General features: G+C 38.7%; 1 protein-coding gene and 1 long non-coding RNA gene across 2 annotated transcripts in view; one reads left to right on the plus strand and one right to left on the minus strand.

Moving 5' to 3' along the window:
• Window positions 1–559: 559 nt before the first annotated feature.
• Window positions 560–5091, plus strand: LOC309343403. Its single transcript, XR_014157265.1, has 2 exons — window positions 560–650; window positions 3544–5091. It is a non-coding gene; the product is annotated as an uncharacterized lncRNA (long non-coding RNA).
• Window positions 5092–6430: 1339 nt separating this feature from the next.
• IPO9 (importin 9) overlaps window positions 6431–22453 on the minus strand; it is a 35508-nt gene continuing 19485 nt past the window's right edge. Inside the window, exons 7-24 of the mRNA XM_081864734.1 lie at window positions 21633–21752; window positions 20779–20879; window positions 20039–20097; window positions 19456–19607; window positions 19097–19195; window positions 18566–18672; window positions 17711–17850; window positions 17145–17304; window positions 16658–16884; window positions 15745–15893; window positions 14025–14153; window positions 11935–12210; window positions 11227–11393; window positions 10840–10973; window positions 9977–10096; window positions 8985–9089; window positions 8610–8686; window positions 6431–7462 (exon numbers count right to left, since the gene is read on the minus strand). Coding sequence (XP_081720860.1) covers window positions 7352–7462; window positions 8610–8686; window positions 8985–9089; window positions 9977–10096; window positions 10840–10973; window positions 11227–11393; window positions 11935–12210; window positions 14025–14153; window positions 15745–15893; window positions 16658–16884; window positions 17145–17304; window positions 17711–17850; window positions 18566–18672; window positions 19097–19195; window positions 19456–19607; window positions 20039–20097; window positions 20779–20879; window positions 21633–21752 — 2433 coding nt within the window. The 3' untranslated portion in view covers window positions 6431–7351. The remainder of the gene's footprint in view (window positions 7463–8609; window positions 8687–8984; window positions 9090–9976; window positions 10097–10839; window positions 10974–11226; window positions 11394–11934; window positions 12211–14024; window positions 14154–15744; window positions 15894–16657; window positions 16885–17144; window positions 17305–17710; window positions 17851–18565; window positions 18673–19096; window positions 19196–19455; window positions 19608–20038; window positions 20098–20778; window positions 20880–21632; window positions 21753–22453) is intronic.

Raw genomic sequence — 22453 nt, forward strand, 5'->3', positions numbered from 1 at the left:
GCCGGGCCGTAAACTAGAACGCGGAATAAAGCAGCCGCGCAGAAACGTCGCCTGGAAATGGCCTTTCTTGGCTCTGTCGGTTTCAGAGTTGCCCCAAAGAACAGACACAACGAAGAAGACCCCGAGCTTTAATAAAAATCTTAGGAACTGCCACATTGAAGGTCCTACCGGGCCAGACGTGCAGCACTTTCTTCCCAGCGCGCCAGACAAGACCTGGATGTTTGCTTCAGAAATGGTCATAAAGATAAATAAGAGCACTGTGGTGGAGAGTTAATGCAAGAAACGTAGCTCTTGGTTTAACTGTGGCATTCAGCCACAAACATTTAAAAGGGCGTTAGCCAAAATCATGGAGAACAGGGCTTTCCATGCCTACTAGTATCGGAGGCAGTTTAGGAATCGTAAGCTGGGAGAGAAGAGCGCAGCTGGCTGGCCCTTGTGAGCGCAGGATGCTGGACTACATGCGCCTTTATTTTAATTCGGGCTCTTCGAACGTTCTTAAGAAGCATTTAACCATCTTTAGCAAACAGAAAACTCTGCTCTGCTCTGTAAGCCCCGAGAAAGACAGCCTGCTTTCCACACTGGTGCTAAAACCCTTAAGAAGCAAATCCAGAAAAACCAGTCTTAACTTGAATTTTCTCACTAAGATTCAGGTGCTGGTCTGATGCAGTCGAAATAAATTAAGAAATTGTCCAGTAGCACCTTAGAGACCAACTAAGTTTGTTCTGAGTATAAGCTTTGGTGTGCATGCACACTTCTGCATGCACACGAAAGCTTATACTTTCCAGGTGCTACTGGACGGTTTTTTAATTTATTTATTTATTTCTCACTAAGACTCCGGATAGCATTTAACTAGTGCTTATCAAGCTTCCCTATGTCCAGTAAGGCAAAAGAATCACATGAAACAGGTATCAAGTTCTTGTGAATAGAGGAGATAAGATTAAGAGCCGTTGGAGGCTGTGTGCCTCCTGCAGCCCTGTTTCGTTAGAATGCACAGAATCAGAGTTGTACCTAATCAAATTGTACCTAATCAAGTTGTATTATTTGTGGAACTGTTATCAAGAGCATTAGCTAACACTAGGCAAAATCTTGATGATGCAGCACACTCAGGATTGGAATTTTGAGGAGACTTCCGGGTTAGCGCGATCGGCTAATGGCAGATTCCCTCCGAGCTCCGGAGGGAATCGGCTTTGCTGCAGACGGGTCTTACCGCGACGGCGAAGCGGGGACCCTCAGAAACCGCAGGCGCGGAAGCCTGCGGACTTGGTGACTCGGTGGGCACCTCAAGCGCCCCCCCGACCCACGAAGAGCCTTTTTAAAGGCTACAGAGAGGGTACGGAGAGTGGCGTGGTGCTGTGAGTAGACCGCTACTGCAGTGAAGCGAAGCCGCGAGCCATGGCCGGAGAGCGCTGACTTTTCCCCCTGAAATTTGGACTTGAAGCAACCCGTGAGTCGAAGGGAATTTGGACTTTAAAAATTTTCACCTTTGAATTCGGTACGACCGGGGGATGTGATAAAGGGAAGTCCGCACCCCCTCTATCTACAAAAAGACTTAAAGCAAAGATAGGAGAACTAAGGTGGAGAGATCTCTTTTTTGGTATGAGTCAAAAGACATTAATTCCACGAATTTGACAGAAGAAGATTTGTGTTGGAGAGTAAGAGTCGAATTTTAGAAGCTTTTGTTTAACCCCCCCCCCCCTAGACCCGGGAGCGCCCTGTGTGTGAGCTGGAGGAAAAGGAACAAGGAGTTTGACAGCTGTCAAAAGAGCTGTCAAACGGGCAGTTAAAGTTAAAAATTTTATTGTTTAACATCTCTCTGGACTAAATTTGTTACATTTGAATTAAAGTGTTTGGGAACAAAAAAGTTATAAACAACAAAGTATCAGACTGTTGGGAAAGGACTATTAAGTAACCAGAATCCCCCTAGGGGAAACTTTGAAACATTGCAATGGCTACAGATGGAAAACTACAGGCAGAGATAGAAAGAATGTTCTTTCTCGTGGGAATACTGCAGGAGCAGAGCACGGCTATGAACAAACAACTTATAACCTTGAACTCTAAAACAAGCAACTCTGCTGAATGCACAAAGGATATGACTGAAACAGAAGCTGTAGCTGAACAAGAAGAGACATCTTTGGAACTAGGGGAGAGGGAAGAAGGAGCTAAGAAAGTACAGGAGAGTACCAACTTCAAGCCTACATTGTTAGAATATAAAGAAGATGATTTTGGGATTACCAACCTGCGAAAGATGCGAAAGAGGAAAGAGGAAGCCCCTGGAACACTTGGAATATTGGAGCTTAAAAGAAATAAGAAATATGATTGGGGCTTCCTCTTTGTGCATGGGAGATCAGTTGACCTTTTGCAGCAGTTGTTACCAAGTTTCTTGGATGGGAGAAAATTTGATGAGACTGTGTTTGAGCTCCTTCGAGACCCGAGGATCAACAAAGAGGGCTACCAACAAAACCGGCAGAGAGACTGACTTGAAGGCCTCTGATGTGAGGAATCCAGGCTAGGAACTGTTTTGCGGACATTCAGTTGGGAAGGGACAGAAACCGGGGTAGGGAGGGGGGGGGGGAAACAGAATTTTAAAATTTTTATGATTTCTATGTTTGTCTATTATGACCTACATTTAATATATGAAAGGGAATTCATGGAAGGGAATTTGGGTCGACCTTAGAAAAGAATTTATTATTCATAAGAAAATTGGATAAGTAAAATTTGGCCAAGTAATAAGAACCAACTGTAAAAATAATAATAATATGTTAAGGATGAGAGATAAGAATTTGCTGAGTCAATTGTTGGAATTGGGATGTATGAAGGGGGGGTGGGGGGAAGTCAGGGAGGGGGGTTAAGAAAGTTATGAAATTATACATGTTTTGTTTTTGATTATTTTTGTGTGTAAAATGTGAAAACCTAATAAAAATTATTATTAAAAAAAAAAAAAGGATTGGAATTTTGAGTCTTGGAAAGATCAAGATTGGCAAGCATTTTCCCTGCATTAGAATAGTAGAACAATAGTTAGTCGCAGACTGCTTTTTAAAAGGGCAGGCAGATGCCCTGGAAAAAGCTTGCAAACCAGGCATGATAGCTAGAAATGCAGTGCTTGCCAAATATTGTGGGTGTATGGCAACAAATAGATGTAATTTTTAGGCACCAGTGCCACACCTTCTAATATCAGATAGCTAGTAGCCGGTAAACCAGGGCTGAGGAACTAATGGCTTTCCGGCAGCGGATCACTGGCCATGGTGGTTGAGGTTGATGGGAGATACATCTGGAGGGCAAGATACCGCATCCTTGTATTTAACAATTTTATGGCAATTAAATTCTCTATTGGATAAATACATCCTTCCAGTTATCTTTTCCTGAGAGCCCTTATGTAGCCTGGATTGTATTATGCTTCTCCCTGCCAGGGCTAAAGAACATCAGGAACTAAGGCAGCAGTCCTATGTACTTAGCTGGGAGTAATACGCATTCAATGCAGGACTTCTGAGTAAACATGAATAGAATTCCACTCTAAATTGCTTGTTATGATTCTTTACCTGCTAGATTGATAAGGCAACATGCACATGTACAGATGCTGGCCAGACAACAGTGCAAAGTTAACCAAACGGTAAGCCTTGTTGTAAAACTAAATATAGAACATATCCAGGATTAGTCGTCAGAATGCAGGCAGGCAGTTCCTGCATCATTTAAGCAAATAGATGCATAGTAGCACAGGAAGGCTTTTGTGTGTAGAATAAAGCAGACACTGAACATTTATAGTGTTTATTAAATTTTATCTACATAGAATCAAGACACAAACAATATTTATGGATAGCTTTAGCTCAGTTTCTAAAATTGCATTTGACCAGATCTAACCTCTGTTCAATTTATATGAAGCTCGGAGAGTTCCTCAGCAAGATAAATACATATAAAAAGGGGTTAGCTGCTTGCATTTTTTTTCATCAAGGAGTCTGGCATAGATGTATAGCAGGCATTCATTTTAAGGAGCAATAAAAACATGAGGTACTCAAAGTCCATCCTTTAGTGTGCAAAGATAGTTTAAGGTTACAGGATGATTTTTTGATGAATGTATGAGACATAAGCTGTTTCTAGTATCCTAAATAATAGTTTAATATGCTATCCTGAGCTATTAACTCCTGAGTTTACATTTTAGCTTTATGTACTTCAAACACAGGATGTTGTGATTTTTACAGTTCTCCTATGTAAAACACATTTTATAGACATACCTTAGAAAAGGAAACAGAAGGGAAACCATTCAAGTGGATGTTTCACACTTGGGGTAGAACCAAACATAGCACTAAATCTTGCACAATGGAACCTCTTCTTCCTCTCCCCACCCCATGTACTCTAGAACATTTTTGGGGAGATTCCTGTTGCACAAGCAAAAATCCTTGTGCTAGCAGGGCATGGTAGTTGAATCCCATCTGTAGTCTTTAAAGTTGGTTGTTTCACAAGATTGTTCTCAGCTAACTGGTCTTTTTTCAAGTTTCCTAACTTGCACAAAAAAGCCTTAAGGCATTTATTTTTTACAGTTCAACAGAATATTTTTGGCAAGACAATAAAAACAAAGATTATCTTTTAAAGAATTGCAAATGTCGTAGCTTTCGATACTGCCCTCTTCAAGAAGTTGGTGTCATTATTTGACACCATTTCCATAAAATAGTCTAAATTCAGCTTCAATTTAGAAATGGTTTATAACTATTAAAAAAAAATATTTTTCTCAGCTATCTCCAGTCTTGCCGCCTAGATGGTTGTTACAGGAATAAGGAGGAGGAATACCCCTCACTATACTTAACATATATACATAGGTTTTTATTAGGAAGACATTTAAGATCGCTAACTTCACAAGAATGTCAGCTATCTATATGATTTGTCTAGGCACAGTGGTCCTAAATTTATGGAGTGCTAGAAATTGCATGTTTTATGCCACTCTCTCATATACGACTATGAGAGAGATGACTGATAGGTCAGACCATTGCTTTCACTTCAGCTTCTTTGCCCTAGCCTAATATTTGCCTGAAGATACACATGTGGTTAACTGCTATTTTCGCAATTTTCTGGAAGTGGATACATAGCAAACAGGTTATTTTTTTTAAATCTTCATGCAATAAGCATTTTTTTAAAAAATCATGTTGTGCAGTAATAGATTAAGTTGGTATGGACTGACAATAAGAAAGTGAAGTTATAGCTTCTGATGCTACAAAGAAAATTAGACATTGTTGCTCTGTAGATTTTTAAAAAAGTTTATTATTTTGTAAAACTCTGTAACTCAGGCAACAGCCTCTAATGCAGAACAGAACTTCAATGAGACTGCTTCTTACTGGCAAATTAGGCTTGAGTATAAAAATGCTGTCAGGAAACAACTTGAGTTGGAGAGACATGCATCCTACATACTGTATCTCAATTAGATTTAACAAAAATACAAAATAAACTTACCTTCAATTGTTTTTTGTACTGTTCTTAAAACTATTTTAGCTGGTTTTATGGTATATTTGTAAATTGCCTTAAGGCATATGCAAACAGCAATTCATTGATGAATAAATAATAACCTGGTCCAAATGTGCTCATACATTCCGATTGAATTACGGGGAGGGTGGAACTACAGTTAATATTGGTCCCTCAATTAACAGTCTGTTTTTTTACACTCAGCATGCAAAGCTAAGCTTGGCCACAGCACGTTTGAGATCTTATTTCCCTTGCTGAACCCCTGCTTTTTCCTCCTTGGCAGTGTCCTGCAATTACGCAGTTGAAGTCTCAAGTTGGGGCTGAAAGATCTGACAGCTATTAAACTGAAACACTCCCCAAACCTCCAGCTTCTCATGATTCATTAAATTTTATCCATTGAACATGAATAAAGTATTATAAATCCAGTTTTCAGACCTGGCAGCCATCACTCTCCTCCATCATACAGTATCTCATCCAAACTGTTGTAATACACACATGAACTGTCTCTACTGTTACAGATAGGTAGCCGTGTTGGTCTGCCATGGTCAAAACAAAATAAAAAAATTCCTTCCAGTAGCACCTTAAAGACCAACTGAGTTAGTTCTAGGTATGAGCTTTCGTGTGCGTATCTGAAGAAGTGTGCATGCACACGAAAGCTCATACCTAGAACTAACTCAGTTGGTCTTTAAGGTGCTACTGGAAGGAATTTTTTTATTTTGTTTTGTCTCTACTGTATTTTTATAAAGTTGATAGATCATGACTAAATTACATCATTAACTCTGGGTTTAATTTTGGAAGACTCATATAACCTTTAACATAAAAACCAGTGAAACAAGCTGTGCAATACCTTAAATTAAAGATGCCTATACCTCGTTCAATGCAGTGGCAATTAAAGGCTGGTATGCTTTTCACACGTGAATTTTAAAGAGATTACCAAAGGATGTAACTTTGTTACCTGGATATTTTAAAAAGAATGATAACAATGGAGGTTTGAACAGTTTTATTTTTAATTTCTTTCCCAAAAAGGGAGGAAAAAGGCAAAGAGGTGTTGTGAGATGCATCACTGTACTTGAAGATTAGCCAGTAAATGTTAATTTTATGGCCCTATAAAAATACACATACTAATTTGTGGACTACAGCTTAGCCATATTGTGTGATTTGTGCATGTGAAGGAAGCAAAAAGTATATGAAAGCTGTATTCATGGAGTAAATAGACAAGGTAAATACAATCAAGATTTTGTATAAAAGTGTTTGGTTGCAAAACCAGTCATCAGTAACCACAGGAACTGAGTTTTTAGCAAGGCTGCTGAGAATGGGTTCATGATAGCTTTAGTAAAGAATCATGAGAATAATGGAGCTCACATAGGAGTCGTTTACTTCTATATATGAACGGTAAACAATTTTATTTTTCAGGTTTTAATCCAAGCTCTTGTATTGTAACTGGATTCCATTTCCACTCAAGTGTCGGTAAAAAGATGCCATATGGTAAGATCAAGATAATTTACCCTGTGTAACAGAAGTGCAAAGTGGGACAAAACTTCCAGTTTCAATACACATCCGAACGAATGGCGATGTCTTCCTCATTTCAGTAAAGTCAGTGAAGTGCTTTTTCAGTGGAGGAGAGAAAGTTGGCTTTAGGGCACGATACTTATTTCTCCTGAAAAGCTGATCTGAAGAATAGTGTTCCCGTTGTGCAAATCCAGTGTGCAAAATTCTATGCACATCTGCCTCTTGTTGCCTTCAACAATCCTTCTCTTAACCCTACATCATGATAAGATAAGGAACAGTTCCTCAAAATAAAGATAATCACATCTGGTGAATAATGGAAGATGTTTCATGTTTCAAGTCACAAAACGTGAAATAAACCAGAAAAATATTTTCCAGATATGTTCACAATGCTCAGGATTTATAAGCCAATGGTCTGAAGAACTCTTCTTTCATTCTCATTGAGGTGGTCTGAGAACATTGCATAGCAAGGCTGCTGTGCAAACTGACATAAGAAGTTTGTAAGGTAAGCCTATAAGGAAGACAAATAGTTGTCAATTCATTTCCACAGGATACTGCACAATTATTTATACGTGAAATTATTCTATAATGCAGAAGAACAATATATTAATGCAAGAGAGTGATAACAATATAAAATGCTCAAGACCTTAGTTTAAAGGTCTTAAAACCTTAAGCCTTGTGCCTACTGCAATGTTCTTTTCATGCCAGGCAAAATACCTTTTTATTTTTCCACCTGAATTGCTCCCTGTCAGATACTAATACTAATACTAATACTAATACTAATACTAATCTGTCACTGCTTTGCTTTTATTGCTTTTATTGCTTCTGTTGTTTTAGTTTATTTTGTTTTGGTGATTTTACCAGTTATTTTAAAATAAATGATTGCATTTTAACCCCAAAGAGGAGTTTTATTGAATTCTAATTTCAATTTTGATTTACGTATTTCATTTTCTTATACATCAGACTCAGTTTTATATAGCTCTCTTGCTGTTAAAAGAAACTTTCCTGAAAGATGAACCTTCCTCTCCAAATACATACCCTCCACTGACTACAACAACTCTATGGCATTAATCATCAGTTACAAAATTTGTGTTGGGATAATATAACAGCAAAGCAGTTTGGGAAGGGGGAAAGAAGCAGAACCTTTTCCAATCATTTTCCCACTCAAAATTAGAACTCCAGATGCTTCCTGTCCCAAAATTTAAAAAGCCTCCCTCTTTAAAGAACAGCAGCAGAGCACTATTACATCCCAATATTCAGGACCACTGGTTGGCAACCCAGAGAAATCTAGATTGTTCTTTCCGAGTCCCCTTATTTACTGACCACCAGGTGGATGTACTGATTTTTGTCTACAGCCTTATGTGTGGTGCTATGCATTACTGTGAGATAAAGCTCCCCAGAGTGGCTGGGGAGGCTTAGCCAGATGGGCGGGGTATAAATAATAAATTATTATTATTATAAAGGTAATTACAGTAGCTTCATGCTGTTGTGAGGGCATGTTAAACAGATGAGAATAAATATTCAAGTCAGCATTCAACAGTATTAACTGTATTTCAGGTATTTGAATAAGTATTTTAAAAGATTAGAGTAAGTATTTATTAGAATAAGTATTTAAAAAGATTAGTAAACAGCAATGAAACCTTGATCATTCAACCTACCTGTAGGTCTATCTGATACAAAGGATCCTTCAGCGCATCCGGATCGTCTTCATCATCATCTTCATAATAATCGTCATCTGTAAACAAACAATGTGATATGTGATCCATCATATTGGCAAGAAAACACCAAGATGCAGAATTACAGAAATCTGTCTTTTTTGCATACACTTTTTGCAGTGAAATGAACTACAACACTTTTATTTAGACACTGAATACATTTGAAAGAAGAAATAAATTGGTGTTATTTCAGTTCTTATACAAGTCGCATTTCTAAGCAACACAGTGAAAGTGGTTTGTAAAATACTTTTACTAAAGGTTTGGGTCTACCGCTCCCTGCACAAATAATCTTCACAAGTTTAGAACAGCTTTGCTCACCATACTTGTTTGTAGCAAGAATATCAGACAATAGCTGCCCTGTTAACCCTTCTTCCTCCTCCTCCTCTTCCTCTTCTTGATCTTCCCACATATCATTGGATTCCTCTGTTGATTAAGAGAGAATAGTTTTGCCATGAGGAGTGTTTTTTTTTTTCTTTGATGTTCACCACCTGGACATCCCTTTTTAACTAGGGGGCATACTGGAAATTTCAATTTGGACAGAGCTGTACATTTCTAAGCAAGCAGAATATTACCAAGGAAGCTGCAATTCTCACCAAAAAGAAAAATATACTGAAAGTGCCATGGTTGACAATGGAATGCTCTATATAGGTACATAGAAAACTCAATTCTAAGCACATATACCTACAATTAAGTACTATTTTAAAATTGTATTTATTTCCAAGAAAATTTGTTATATTATTTTGGTTAGTAATTCACATACTTCTAATTGAAAATATTTGTTCCATGGAATACTTAGTATTTCTAGTCACTGAGGAAAATTACATAGAATTGGGACATAGAAAGGGGGCAGAGCTCTCACTGCTAAGTAAGAAGACCTATACCCAGAACTCCTATTCTCTAAACACCTGAACTTTCATGCAGCTTAGTGCAAATCTAAGATTGTCCACAGCATGTGAGCATTCTCTATGATTTATGGGTTAAAAAATTAAAACCAAAGACAGACACACACACACCCATGCGGGCATAGTTGACATTTTGTGCTACAGAAGCAACAGTCATATATTTTAATGTATTACATTTATATCTTACCAAGGAGCTCATTGCAGCATACTTGGGTCCCTATCCCTCCATTTTATCATCACCACTACCTTGTGAGGTAGGCTAGGTTGAGAGACAGTGACGGGCCCTAGTGTGAGATTCATGTCTGAATAGAAACATGAACCTGGTCTTCCTAGGCCTAGTCCGAAACTCTTTACCACTGCAACATATTGGATGGCACCAAATGATAAAAAGTCAAATCAGTGTTGTACCTTGACTCCATTCTGCAGCAGTTTGTCGAGAAGAGCTTGCTTCCATTGCATTAGAAAGTTCATTTATTATCAGTTTTAAGATTTTAACTAACAAGGGAATGTTTGTCCAGCGTTCAGGATCTGAGAGGAACAGAGAGAAAAAAAAATCTATACATACAGCTAAGAATTTAGGAAACTCAATGCAATTACGTAAACGTTCACAACTGTCTGAAGAGGCATCCCAAATCTGTTAAACTCTTCAGTTTTTAAAGTTGTCACAAAAAGCAGCAGTAGTCAACTCTTTTCAACACTATACATTCACTATGATCCCATGAGTTTGACCAAGCTGCGGGAGGCAGTGGAAGACAGGAGTGCCTGGTATGCACTGGTCCATGGGGTCACAAAGAGTCGGACATGACTAAATGACTAAACAACAAATGATCCCTTTAACATTGTTTTCTAAACTAATGACTGAGTATACATCCTGTTGAGCAGTTACATTTGCAGCATCAAAGAGAACTGGATGACTAAATGCCAATCCTTTGCACAGTCACCATCACTTTATCTTATTGTTTAAAAGATGGCACTCTTCTATATACGATTGCTATTTATAAGTCAGCAATTGTTCACTGTTTCTGACCAACATGCATTTAATGCATTCAACTACTATCAAATCTCTTATGTCTATGTAAGCCTTGCATTGTACATTAGTCTGAAAAAGACCAGAAAAAGATGTACATGTCATAACTTTCAAAGCTTTTAATTCTCTGTCAGTGGCACTTAAGTCCCACTGGTTTTGATGGGAGTTGTAGCATATTTTAATGGACTTTCTATGCCTCTTACTTCTGGCTGATTCAATCTTGAAATAATATTTTAACACTTACTTTTAGCTGCTTTTGAGCGTGTGCGTATTCCTTCTTCCATATTAAATATTTCTTCTCCCTTTACCCTGATATCCTGCAGTCGCTTGTCATCTGTATTGATACCATGCTGGAGGAGTTTACACAGGGCTACAGAGCTGAAAATTTTAAGAGTCACATACTTGAAGATCAGCTCCATTCTTACTATCATCCTATTTAGATGATAGACTTTAGAACTATAGTTTCCCCTTATCTACAAATTTGGGGCAGAGTGGTTTGTTCAAAGAGCAGGTTATTAAAACAAAACCAGGAACAAACAACTATCTACAATGACATAGGAGTCTTTTAAAATGAAAGGTATGAGCATGCTCAAGTATTTCAAGGCATACATGTGATCAAGGGACACCTTACCTAACCTTGCCTTCATATTGTCCATAGAACAAATGTTGTCGACTCATCCACTCTGACATTACAAACTCCAGGGCAGGCTTGCCTGTTGGCCCAGGTAGACTACAAAGAAACTCTAGTAGTGGTTCAAGTTGAGAATGAACCAGGTGAGCAAATACCATGATCAAAGACTGCAAGAGAGATAAAGTAAGATAGACATTTTGACTTTTGTATTTTGGGAATTTCAGTGGTTTTACCAATGCTTGAAACTGAACTCAACAATAACATGCTGCAAAACCAAAAAGGAATTGCAGGATCAGTCACTGAACTTGACTGAAAAAGTTACAAAGCACCTAGTCCCCATGCACCCTGCTAAGAAGCTTAGTCATCTTTCATGATGCATCTCAAATATAATTTTAGAATTTTAGAAGTTCTCTGCTTAAGTAGCAGTAATGAATACAAGTTGTTTTGTACGCTAATACAATATTTGTGGTAATCATAGGGAATATACTGTTTGATAAGCAATGGATAAACAAACTAGTGAGTTCAGTTCAGAACACCCACTTACAACTGGAATGCCATCCCGCCAGGCATTAGTGAACATATCCCTCACCAAATTGGCTTTGCTCTAAGCCAGATCATCTTCATGTATAAAACTACAGGATAGCTAAATACATCAAGGGGTTTGGGCAAGGCAACTCATTTTATCAATTTAAGTTTTGAGCCTCTTACCTGCATTACAGTGAGTGTTTCTGCTTGCTGCATTTTACTAAGAATTGCTCTCAGAATCTGGTCGAGATTCTCTCCTAATTCACTCCCTGCTTTAGAAATCAACGTGGAAACTAATCTGCCTACAAAGGCAGCTGTGAATTCTGAAGTGCGTGGATCAAGAAGCTGGCTCACCACCTGCATCACATACCACAGTCCATTGTGGCCTTGCTCATCATGCCACTGTGCAATTTGCTCCAGAGCGACTGAAATATATGCACGAAGACACTCACCACCATTCTGAAAGAACAAAGCACGTGAGAACACACACTTCAACCTACCAAGTGCTTCAGACATTTAACAAACAGCATTATAGGCCCAAAGGAAACAAATTAACTGGCAAGAGATTGTACGAGTCAAAAATTGTACAGTGGTGCCCTGCAAGACGAACGCCTCGCAAGACGGAAAACCCGCTAGACGAAAGGGTTTTCCGTTTTGGAGGCGCTTCGCAAAACGAATTTCCCTATGGGCTTGCTTCGCAAGACGAAAATGTCTTGCGAGTTCCTGTGGGGTTTTTCCCCCCTTTTCCTAAGCCCTAAGCCGCTTATCAGCTGATCCGCTAAAAGCCGCTAAACCGCTAATAGCGCTAATCCGCTAAACTGTCAATGGGCTTGCTTCGCAAGACAAAAAACCGCTATACGAAGAGCCTCACGGAACGGATTAATTTCGTCTTGCGAGGCACCACTGTATGTGGAATATTTTTTTCATGCAAACTTGCTCCTTTCCTTTTATGCGAGGGCTAGGAAATAGTCCTGAGTGCCACCAAAACATTTTTATCTGGCAAAACTTGTACTTGGGAACAATCTGTTATGATGACAATATTCTGAGCTCATGCACTTAACATTGAGAGAGTGCTATGAAAACACAGGATGCATTTCTGGTCCTGTTAGCTGCTGCATACATGGGAGACAAATCCTGGAACTATATCTGAATATAAACATGAACTACAGCCAGCCAGCTATGAAGGACTCAACTGGGGAAATGTTACTTATTAAGCAATGACAACTTACCTGTATTGCAGGCACAGTAGTACCAGTGCCAACAAAGACATGATGGACAGGACCCCATAATTCATTAGTTTGTGCTTTATGAGTTATTGTTTTGGATTTGAATGGGAACTACCTTTCCTAGGAAATCAAGGTCAGTGAAGCTTGCCCCAAGTACATGCAAACTCTATTATGTATTATTTATTTTATTTATTCATCACTTTGCTCACAAAAGTGACCTACTTAAACCAATTACAAGAGCACAACCAAAAACAACAAAAAACTATTTTTAAAATCTACATAAACAGAAGACAGATCTTAAAGATCCTGCCCCACTACAAGAAATCGTAAGTACTTAATAACACTCAAATTAATGGTCAAAAGCCCATGTAAAAAGGAACGTTTTTGCCTGCCACCTAAAAATAGATAAAGATGATGCCAGGCAAGCCTCTGGGAGCATTCCACAAACAGGAGCCACCACTGAAAAGGCCCATTCTCATGTTTCCACCCTTCAGAATTTCTGTGGAAGGGGTACATGGAGAAGGGTCTCAGATGATGATCACAATGTCCAGGTTGGTTTATGTGAGGAGCTTGGACTTAACTCACAACCTCCTTTCAAATATTCTTCTGTGAATATATTACGTCTTTAGGTTTCTTGCTTCTCTCCAATTCATTCATATAATTTGAGTTGTGTTAATAGTCTAAGTCTCCTATGAAAAGTTGTATCAGTCTACAATAAAAAGCTACTAAAAATATTCTCAGAGTACTATAAAACCCATTTATTTCTCTTAATTCATTCTATTATAAATTACCAAAAGAAAAAGAGAGGAGCACAAGGTACTCACTCGCTCTAGTATTTTGGGGGCTTAAGCAAGGTAAATTTCAAGTTACCATGACCAAGAATTATAATAAAAACAAGATACTTGTGCTTTCAATAACAGATCCAGTTGCAATTTCCAGTCCATAAACCTAAACATGATATGCAGTATGAAGTGGCTGGCTTCACCTCAGAAGCTTACAGACAATGTAAGATCTAACTAAAACTTCCCTCTTCCAAAAAATGATTACCTGCATGGTAGCATGGTCATCTGTGTGCAGACTACACTGAGCCACAGCAGGAAAAGCTTGGCAAATTAGGAGCTGTGAAAGGGGAGGTTTAGTATTCCTCACAACAGTTGTTAATATGTCTATTGAAGTCTGAAAAAGAAAAATTCAGATAGATGGTGAGTAGTTTTGGAATAAGGAGACACAGCACAAAGTCAGGAAAGGAGCAGATCAATTTGCAGAAAACATTTTTGTCATCTGCAAAATATTCTTGCAGACATTCTTCCAGATGGTCACATCAAGAGTAGTCAGAAGAGTGGTAGTTTTAGTGTGCCAGCTGGAACCAAATTAAGATGTTGAACTTAGGTCCTGTTGAACTTGAAGTGTTACATTAGTCATGACTAGCTCTCATGGAAATAAATTATATTTAAATTCAACTAACATGTCCTGGTCCAAACACTGTGAAAAATCCTCTCAATCTGGTTAATAGTTCATTTTTCACAAAGAAACAGTTACTGAAATAACTAACTGTGATACCTAAAGGAACAAAGACAAGGTATGTGCATTGTTCTCAAAATATATACAGTGGGAGCACATCTTACATGCATTCTGTTTATGCAGATCCAGCTGCAGTGGGTCTTCCTCAAGTGGGGAGCGGAGGGGGGGATCCCGTTTCAAAATGGTGTTCCCATCACTTCTCCACAACGAATAGCTCCCAGTGGAGAAGGGCACCTCCGGGGGCTTCCCAGTTAGCAATGGCCCACCCCACCTGGCCCCATCACTCTATCCCTCTCCACATGTGCCTTGGCAACAGAGGTGAGGTACCACTGCTCTCCTGGCTTCCAAACATAGCATGTTGCTTGAATGGGAGGGAGAGGCACAGGGAGCTCGGCACTGTGTAGCTGTGCAAAGACTGGTTCCACTTTATTGTACAATACTGAACTCACAGCACCTTATCCCTGCCTCACTTCCTCCAGTATGTGCCAGCAACATGCTGTGTTTGGAAGGTGGGAGAGCAGCGGTGCCGAGCCTCTGCCACCCTGCTGGCTGCCAATAAAAGAGAAGGTGAACCCAGCAGTGCTGTACTTCTGGAAGCCATTAGGTAGCTGGAGGTGCTAGGGTTCATAGTGGCAGGGGACAGGGAGAAGGGATGAAGAGGCAGGGCACATCTGCAAGTGCCAAAGAAGCTGGGAAAGGCTGCTGGGTTGTAGCAGCAGTTGCGGGTTGCTCAAGTGCTTGTTGCTGCCAGTGAGAGGAAGAATGACCTGTTGCTGCTGGTGATGGAGGTTCTTCTTCCTACAGGCAACTCTCCACTTACACAGGGGTTATGTTCCGAGCCCCTGCATGCATAAGTGAAATGCGCATAAGTGGGGAGCACCCTGGAGAGTCCTTGTGGCTTGCAAAGAGACCATCCCCAGAGCGCAAAGAGGTCGTCCTTTTGGGGCTCTGGAGTCTCCCTGTGAGCCAGACTTTCCAGGTCTCTCCCACTACTTTCAGGTTCCTGGCACTGTGCATGTGTGCGGTTGTACGCAAGTAGATTGCGTGCAAGTTGGGAATTGCCTGTACACAATTTTGTGTATATGTGCTTTGTCAGAAACCAAACCCACACATAAGACATGATCCAACTGTATGCCCTTCTCTTCCATGATTATGTATTTTTCAGTAATAAAAAGTATTTGTTTTTATAAACCACATTAGGCTATATAAAGCATTTCATGTTCTGAGAAGATACCCTCATACTTACTGCACAAAGCCCTGCTGGAATCTTATCAGCAGGAGCCTGCATGATGCTGACAAGGGTTGGGATCAATCGCATCTGCATTGCATCTTGGCAGGCTTCTATTTGCGCTAATTCCTTAAAGATATCTTGGGCAAGTGAGGCCACAACAGGATCTAAAGCAAGAAAAATGCCCAATTACCAAGAGTATAAAATTACATCAAATTATATTACTGAAGTAAGGAAATGAGGCGTGCTAATTTTAAATCCTCCTAGATCAAATATGATAGTCTTCCATTATATGTGAAAGATTATATATTCCATTATATCTGGGTTCCTCCTTTCTGCCTAAACAAAGCAGTTTATTTTAAATTATAAAGGTCGGAAAGAAAGTCACAGCTGTGATGTTTGCCTTTGGTGATTCATGCATTATATGTGGGGATGCCTTAGCTTGACTCATCTGCAGTCCCAATGTCATGATATCTGGTTAGAAGTATCAACAATCAAGAGTAAAAGACTAAACAGTGGGAAAGAATGCTTGATTTCCACATACTTAAAATATGTCCCTTGCTCCTAGCTACTAACAGTAATTATTAAATGCAAAGGGCGGAAGAGGTGCTACCAGAACTGGGTGAAGAAAGATGCAGAGATTCTGATCAACCACACCTCAAAATTTCTGGCATTATTTACGAGAAAACAGGATTGAAATAATATATAGCTCTAATTATTATAACTACAAGTTCACCAAGCTCTACAAGTTCACCAAGCATGTCAAATACAATTTCTTGATGGATTTTCCTATCCATGGAAATTTCACTGTTCTTTCACAACAAGGCATTGGGACAGCCAACACATACATAACCCTGTTAACTGAAGATAGTTTCATGAAGATTATCTGTATCCATAATATGATCATTAATAGTTTTGCCTGAGCACATACCATTACTATATTTGAGAAAGATGGCAATGGTGAAGGGGCAGATCTTGTTCTCTACGCTTGCTGTAAAGGCTGGATCTACTGTGCAAACAATGCAAAGTGTTTCCATCACAAGATTGAGGACCTCAGAACTAAACTGAGCTGCTAAGTGAATTAGTCCATCAAGGATACTGGGAAGGAAAGGCTGCAAGACGTGGGTGCTTTCAGATATCTTCAACTGGTCACAGTACCTAGGAGGGAAAACCCAAAAAAAATCAACAGTCAGTAATACAGTAATGGTATCCAATATTTCTTTCAGGCTGCAATCCTATCCATACTTATCCAGACATAAGTCTGGTTAGGGCTTATTTCTGAGTACATATGCACTGTCATAATCACAGTGTCAAGATTACAGCTTCAACATTTCACCTGTCACAGCAAGAAATTGTGAACATTTCCTTCTATCAGCCTACAATAAACTAATATAGGTTCTATTTCTTGACCTACTTACCCCCAAATAGCCCGTACTGCAGAAATTCGAACAGAAGGGGGTTGAGTTTCATGAAGACCACTAACTGTGGCTTGTAGGAACTGCTGGATGAGCTCTGGAGACATTGCGACTGTGAAACGACTGGCAGCCCAAAGAGCACGACCAAGGAGGAAAGGAGACACTGGAAGAAGGAAAAAAGTGTTCCTGCATTTCTCCCTCATTACCATTAAACAGAAGGATCCAATATATTATTGAGAAGAGCTGTATAACAGAGTTACAGAATGGTCTTCAACTGTTTGCTCATTGTAACTTTACTGAAATTAATGGACTTAAATTAGTCATCTTCATGAATTGCAATGGGTCTACTCAGAGTAAAGCGCCTCTCCCACACTGAAGCTCCCGCTGTTTACATTTTATGGACTTCATTTTAGCAAATGTCTCCCTCCTGCGTTAATATTTTGATGTTAATGTTTTAGGCTAGTTTATCTTTTTTAAGTTTAGAAATCTATGGGTAACAATTTCTCCAATACAGCTTGAGTTTCAGGTTATTTTCTAGGAACCAATCAGTAAACCAAATGATGAAGTACCTGACAGGTTGAGGTCTGCAAGAACTACATTTGTTAGAAATCCATGCATATCAAAGTGTATTCTACCATTCTTCACACTGTCTGTGATAAGAGATTTGACAGAACCTAAAGCCAGCATGCAAGCTTCATGTATCTTCCACCTGTAATAAATAAATAAGTTACTTAGGTCTTCCAATATTCATTTTTCTATTTTACTTCTGGAGAAATTATACAAATATCTTTTGTTACCCTTAATAACACAAAAGGTAAATATTTGTATATATTAACTGTAAACATGGAGTACTGTATAATGAAAAAGAAAGTGGAAAAGAATTTCTATAAAATGCTGTACTGGGGGGGACTGGAGGAAAGTTAAGCCATTCAAAACGGCTGTAAATTATATTATGAATGAATTTATGCTTCTCTATTAATCTGACTCCATTAATAGATTTAATCAGATCAGTGGTTCCCAATTAGCTAAGTACTGAGGGCCCCGTTTTCAAGAGTCAAGCCACTGAACCCCTACTCTTGAAAATTTTGATATCTCTATGGTAGCTTTTGTTATGTGAATGGTGTCACAGACCCACTAGGTGTATTACATGGACCCCCAATTGGGAATTTAGATTATAAGATGCATAGTTCCCCCCCCCCAAAAAAATCCTACAATAATTTGGATAATCTGACTGGCATTTGAATAGTACCAATATAGTGCACATGCACTATAAATACAAATTTAACAGCTGGAAACTGGAATAGTTAAGACTGTCAGTTAATATCATTTCTGACTACATCAATCAATGAAACTGATTTGTTTTCGTTGCCTGCTAAATAATCTGAGATAGTACCATCAAATGAATAGCTGCCACCCAGTCTTACCAATGCTCAGCACCACTGTTTTTAGCTTGCTCAGCTTCCTGCAAGTGTCTTGTAGCTGCTGCAGCCAATGCTGTTGCACTCTCATTCTGGAAATCAGTCGCAACAGCCTACACAGAAATATGACAATAAGATACATTTTGCAGACAAGAAAAAAGGGAACTCATTTCACACTACACCTTGTTGAAAATCAAGCTAGATGTTTAAGTACATAGTCCCAGAACACAGAGAATCTGGGCATGGTAGAAATGCCCTCAACTCTTCATTCTCTGTTTCAGATTGACTTTTTCCAAGATGCTTAGTGGAATATCCAAAGAGAATGAAATCACAGAATCATACGAGTTGGAAGGGATTTTAAGGGCCATCTAATACAACCACCTGCAATGTAGGAATCTCAACTAAATCATACATGAAGTGGCTCTAAAGAAAATACTTAAGTTCCATGTATATAGGGTTTGTATTTGTGTATAAGCTGCATGTGAAAAATCACTACTATTTACCATTACTGCAAAAACACTGCATATTATTTCTTACCAGCAGTAAGTCCTGTGCAGCAATCCTAACTGTGTAGGAAAATGTATCATCATCTTCATCTTCAACAAACTGTTGTGGGTTTGCAGTCCAGACTTTTATCTAAGAAGGAGAGCACAATACGTCAGTAACTTATAGGAAACCCTTAGCCTATTCAGGAATACATGCAACTAAATTAACCAAAACATGCAGAAAGGTTCCAATGTTATTTTTCAGATCACTGGAGACTATTACAAAGGAACTGATTCAATAATCATAAATATTGTTTCTTCTACCACTAAGTTCTAACCAGCTTTAAAGGCTGTATACCAAAGCGTTAAAAAATCATTTTCTAAATAATAATGTACAGTAAATATATTTACCTGCTCTTCTGTAATCTGCATATAGAGAATGATGTAATATATTAGCTCTGGCAACGCTTTCTTCACTGTGCTTTTAAATTTGTGGTTTTCCAACAGAGCATGAACAAACTCAAATATGCTGAATACTAGGTTTTCAAAGCCCAAAACTTCACCTAAATTTGAAAAAAGTAAAGATTGTTAAAGTCAAACTTATTCTGTGATAGGAAAAAATTATGAATAGTTTTCAAAATTAACTCAACTTATTGCATGACAGTCGAACTATTTCTTTTTTTTTTTTTACAGTTTCAAATCTTTGCCAACAGCAAGTATCTTGTTGTTTATGTTGCTGTTTTAACATTTAAAATCTCAACTATAGTTATATAGAAATATATTAAAAATTATTGGCTTCACCTAAGTTAGTCAGTTTTTAATTTTTTTCCAAGGTTTTCAGCAAATAGTACTTAATCTTATAATATTCACACAGCATGCTTTTCAAGGATGACTTCTTTCTTCTAGCGATCCATGTGCTGTGAGTTTCTTACAGATGTTTCTTATAGATGTTTAGATAGCATTTCAATCACACCTGTAACAGTGAGTTTCTTACCATCAGAATCCACTGGGTCTTCTACTTCTTCTGTGTAATTTACTTCTGTTCTCACATAGGTATGTTAGTTAAGGAAAAATAGATTCAGTTGACATACTACCAGATCATGGCACCTTTTTTTAGGACCAAATCCTTTGCAATGAAATTACTATACTTCAGTCAGCGTAAGTGAGCAACAATACCCCTTGAACAGGAAATCAATACCATATTGTGGGTAATTATTTTTTAAAAAATAGACAAACTGGCTGCATATCACAGCCATCTTTATTACAGACGTTAAAATGATTTTTTTTCTTGCAACTGTTAATTATGTGATACTTTTTTCTCAGGGTTGTAAGCCACTTAGAGCATAATCTTTTTGTGAAGAGGCAATATACAAAGAAAGTGATAATGAGATAATCTAAGATCCAAACAACAAGTTATGACACAGATGCATCTATGTTCTTTGAGGAGGCCCATTCTGTACCAGACCTAGGTTGAGGGTGTCCCCTCAAAGCTGCTATTTGTTCCAGTAGCCAAAATATTCAAGCATGCCTTCACCTTCTCATGTCAATCTTCTCAGTAAGATATATTATTCAGAAATGCCACTGAACTAATTCTTTCAACAGCACTCATTTGCTTGTGAGTAAAATGCTTGTTGCATGTTCAAATTTACACCACCACTGCTATTTACTTTTTCCTGCCTTAGTACTTCTTTCTAGAAAATCTTCTCTTATTTCAAAATGCAGAAAAAAGGATATAAGGCTGCACTTTCTGTAAGCGTATTCCACACAATAGGAAGGATCTGTTGCATGGAGGAAATCATATGCCTTGGGTAGTTTTTCACTAAGGCTGTCACTGCCTGCAGAAGGAAAGGATCCTTAGAATCATTTTTTTTACAAAATTAGTAATTTTCCCTCTAAAAACCACTATATTCACATTTCTCCATCTGAAGAATAGACTTGTCTAATATATATATGCAAGTGAATATTAATACTGAAATGGGTAATTAAATGAACACAAACGTGAATTATTCTCTGATTCTATGATCCATAGACATAGTATGACCCATAGATTCATTTATGTCATTAGGAGGTAGCAGATGACAATTGATGGGAGATCTAGAAAGCCATGTCCATCTTTAAGAACCCAACCGGAAACATATTACAGGCTTACAAAAAGCTAATTCATGGGTTCTGACAAAAGGACGAGCAAAGGGTTGCACACAAACCCCTAGCCTTATAAGCTCCAATCTCATTCTAGATAAATTAACTATATTATAAAATATCCTGGAGTAATTTCTAACAAGGCATGCATACCACTTCGGCAGGAGTAGCATTTGTAAAATGAATACTTATTTTTGATCCCTAACAGAGCTATTTTACTCCTATGTAAGGGTTTCTAAAGAAAGATATTTCCTGTAACTCTGTTCTGTTGTGTTTTGTTTACCTAAATTTAATGGCACCTGTTATTAACTGCTATATTAGTATTGTTATAATGTCACATACCATGTAAATAAAAACAAAGCTTAAGAACACAATTTTTGTTGCCCACTACAGCAAGACTTTCAAAAAAAGGTTCTCTGCTTACATGCAGGTGTATTTTATATACTTACCTTTAAAACCTCCATTTTAAGTCCACTATCTGATGTAGGTCCATCAGGCAGTTGTAGGGCCTGAACAAAGGCTTCAGTGAATTGCTGCACCACAGGGAAAATAAGGACTTTGGCTGCTCCCTACCAGAATAAAAAGTATCATTTGGTTTTCAGTTACAGCAATGTGTAAACTGCTTATCCCTGGAAAAAACAGTGAAGGAAACTTGTGACTCATATGCCCCAAAGCTCTTCATGGTCTCCCTCCTCCTTAAAAACAACTAACTGGTTCTAATTGCTGCAGATTTTAAAACTACACATAATCTCTACATCTCATTTATTTGTCACTTAGCTTCCAAGCTTTGTATGCAACTAAGACTTACAGTAGACCCACCTATGTTGGTTGAATCCCACCCAAAATGGCTCAGCTTGCCCTTGGCTTCCCCCTCTCTCTTGGTGTTCCAGCAGCTGCCTTTATAAACCCTCAATTACTTGGCTTCTCCCTATACCCCCAAACACAATACAGTACACTCAAATATCATCAACCAATTGGATTGCATATTCAGCAAGCCTCATTTGAATCCAACTACTCTCAAGATGAAGGCACGCGGGTGGCACTGTGGGTTAAACTACAGAGCCCAGGGCTTGCTGATCAGAAGGTTGGCGGTTTGAATCTCCGCCACAGGGTGAGCTCCCATTGCTCGGTCCCTGCTCCTGCCAACCTAGTAGTTCAAAAGCACGAAGTGCAAGTAGATTAATAGGTACCGCTCCGGCGGGAAGGTAAACGGTGTTTCCGTGTGCTGCTCTGGTTTGCCAGAAGCGGCTTAGTCATGCTGGCCACATGA

Source organism: Podarcis erhardii, assembly GCF_964252035.2.
Source record: "Podarcis erhardii genome assembly, chromosome: 6".
Classification (NCBI taxonomy): domain Eukaryota; kingdom Metazoa; phylum Chordata; class Lepidosauria; order Squamata; family Lacertidae; genus Podarcis; species Podarcis erhardii.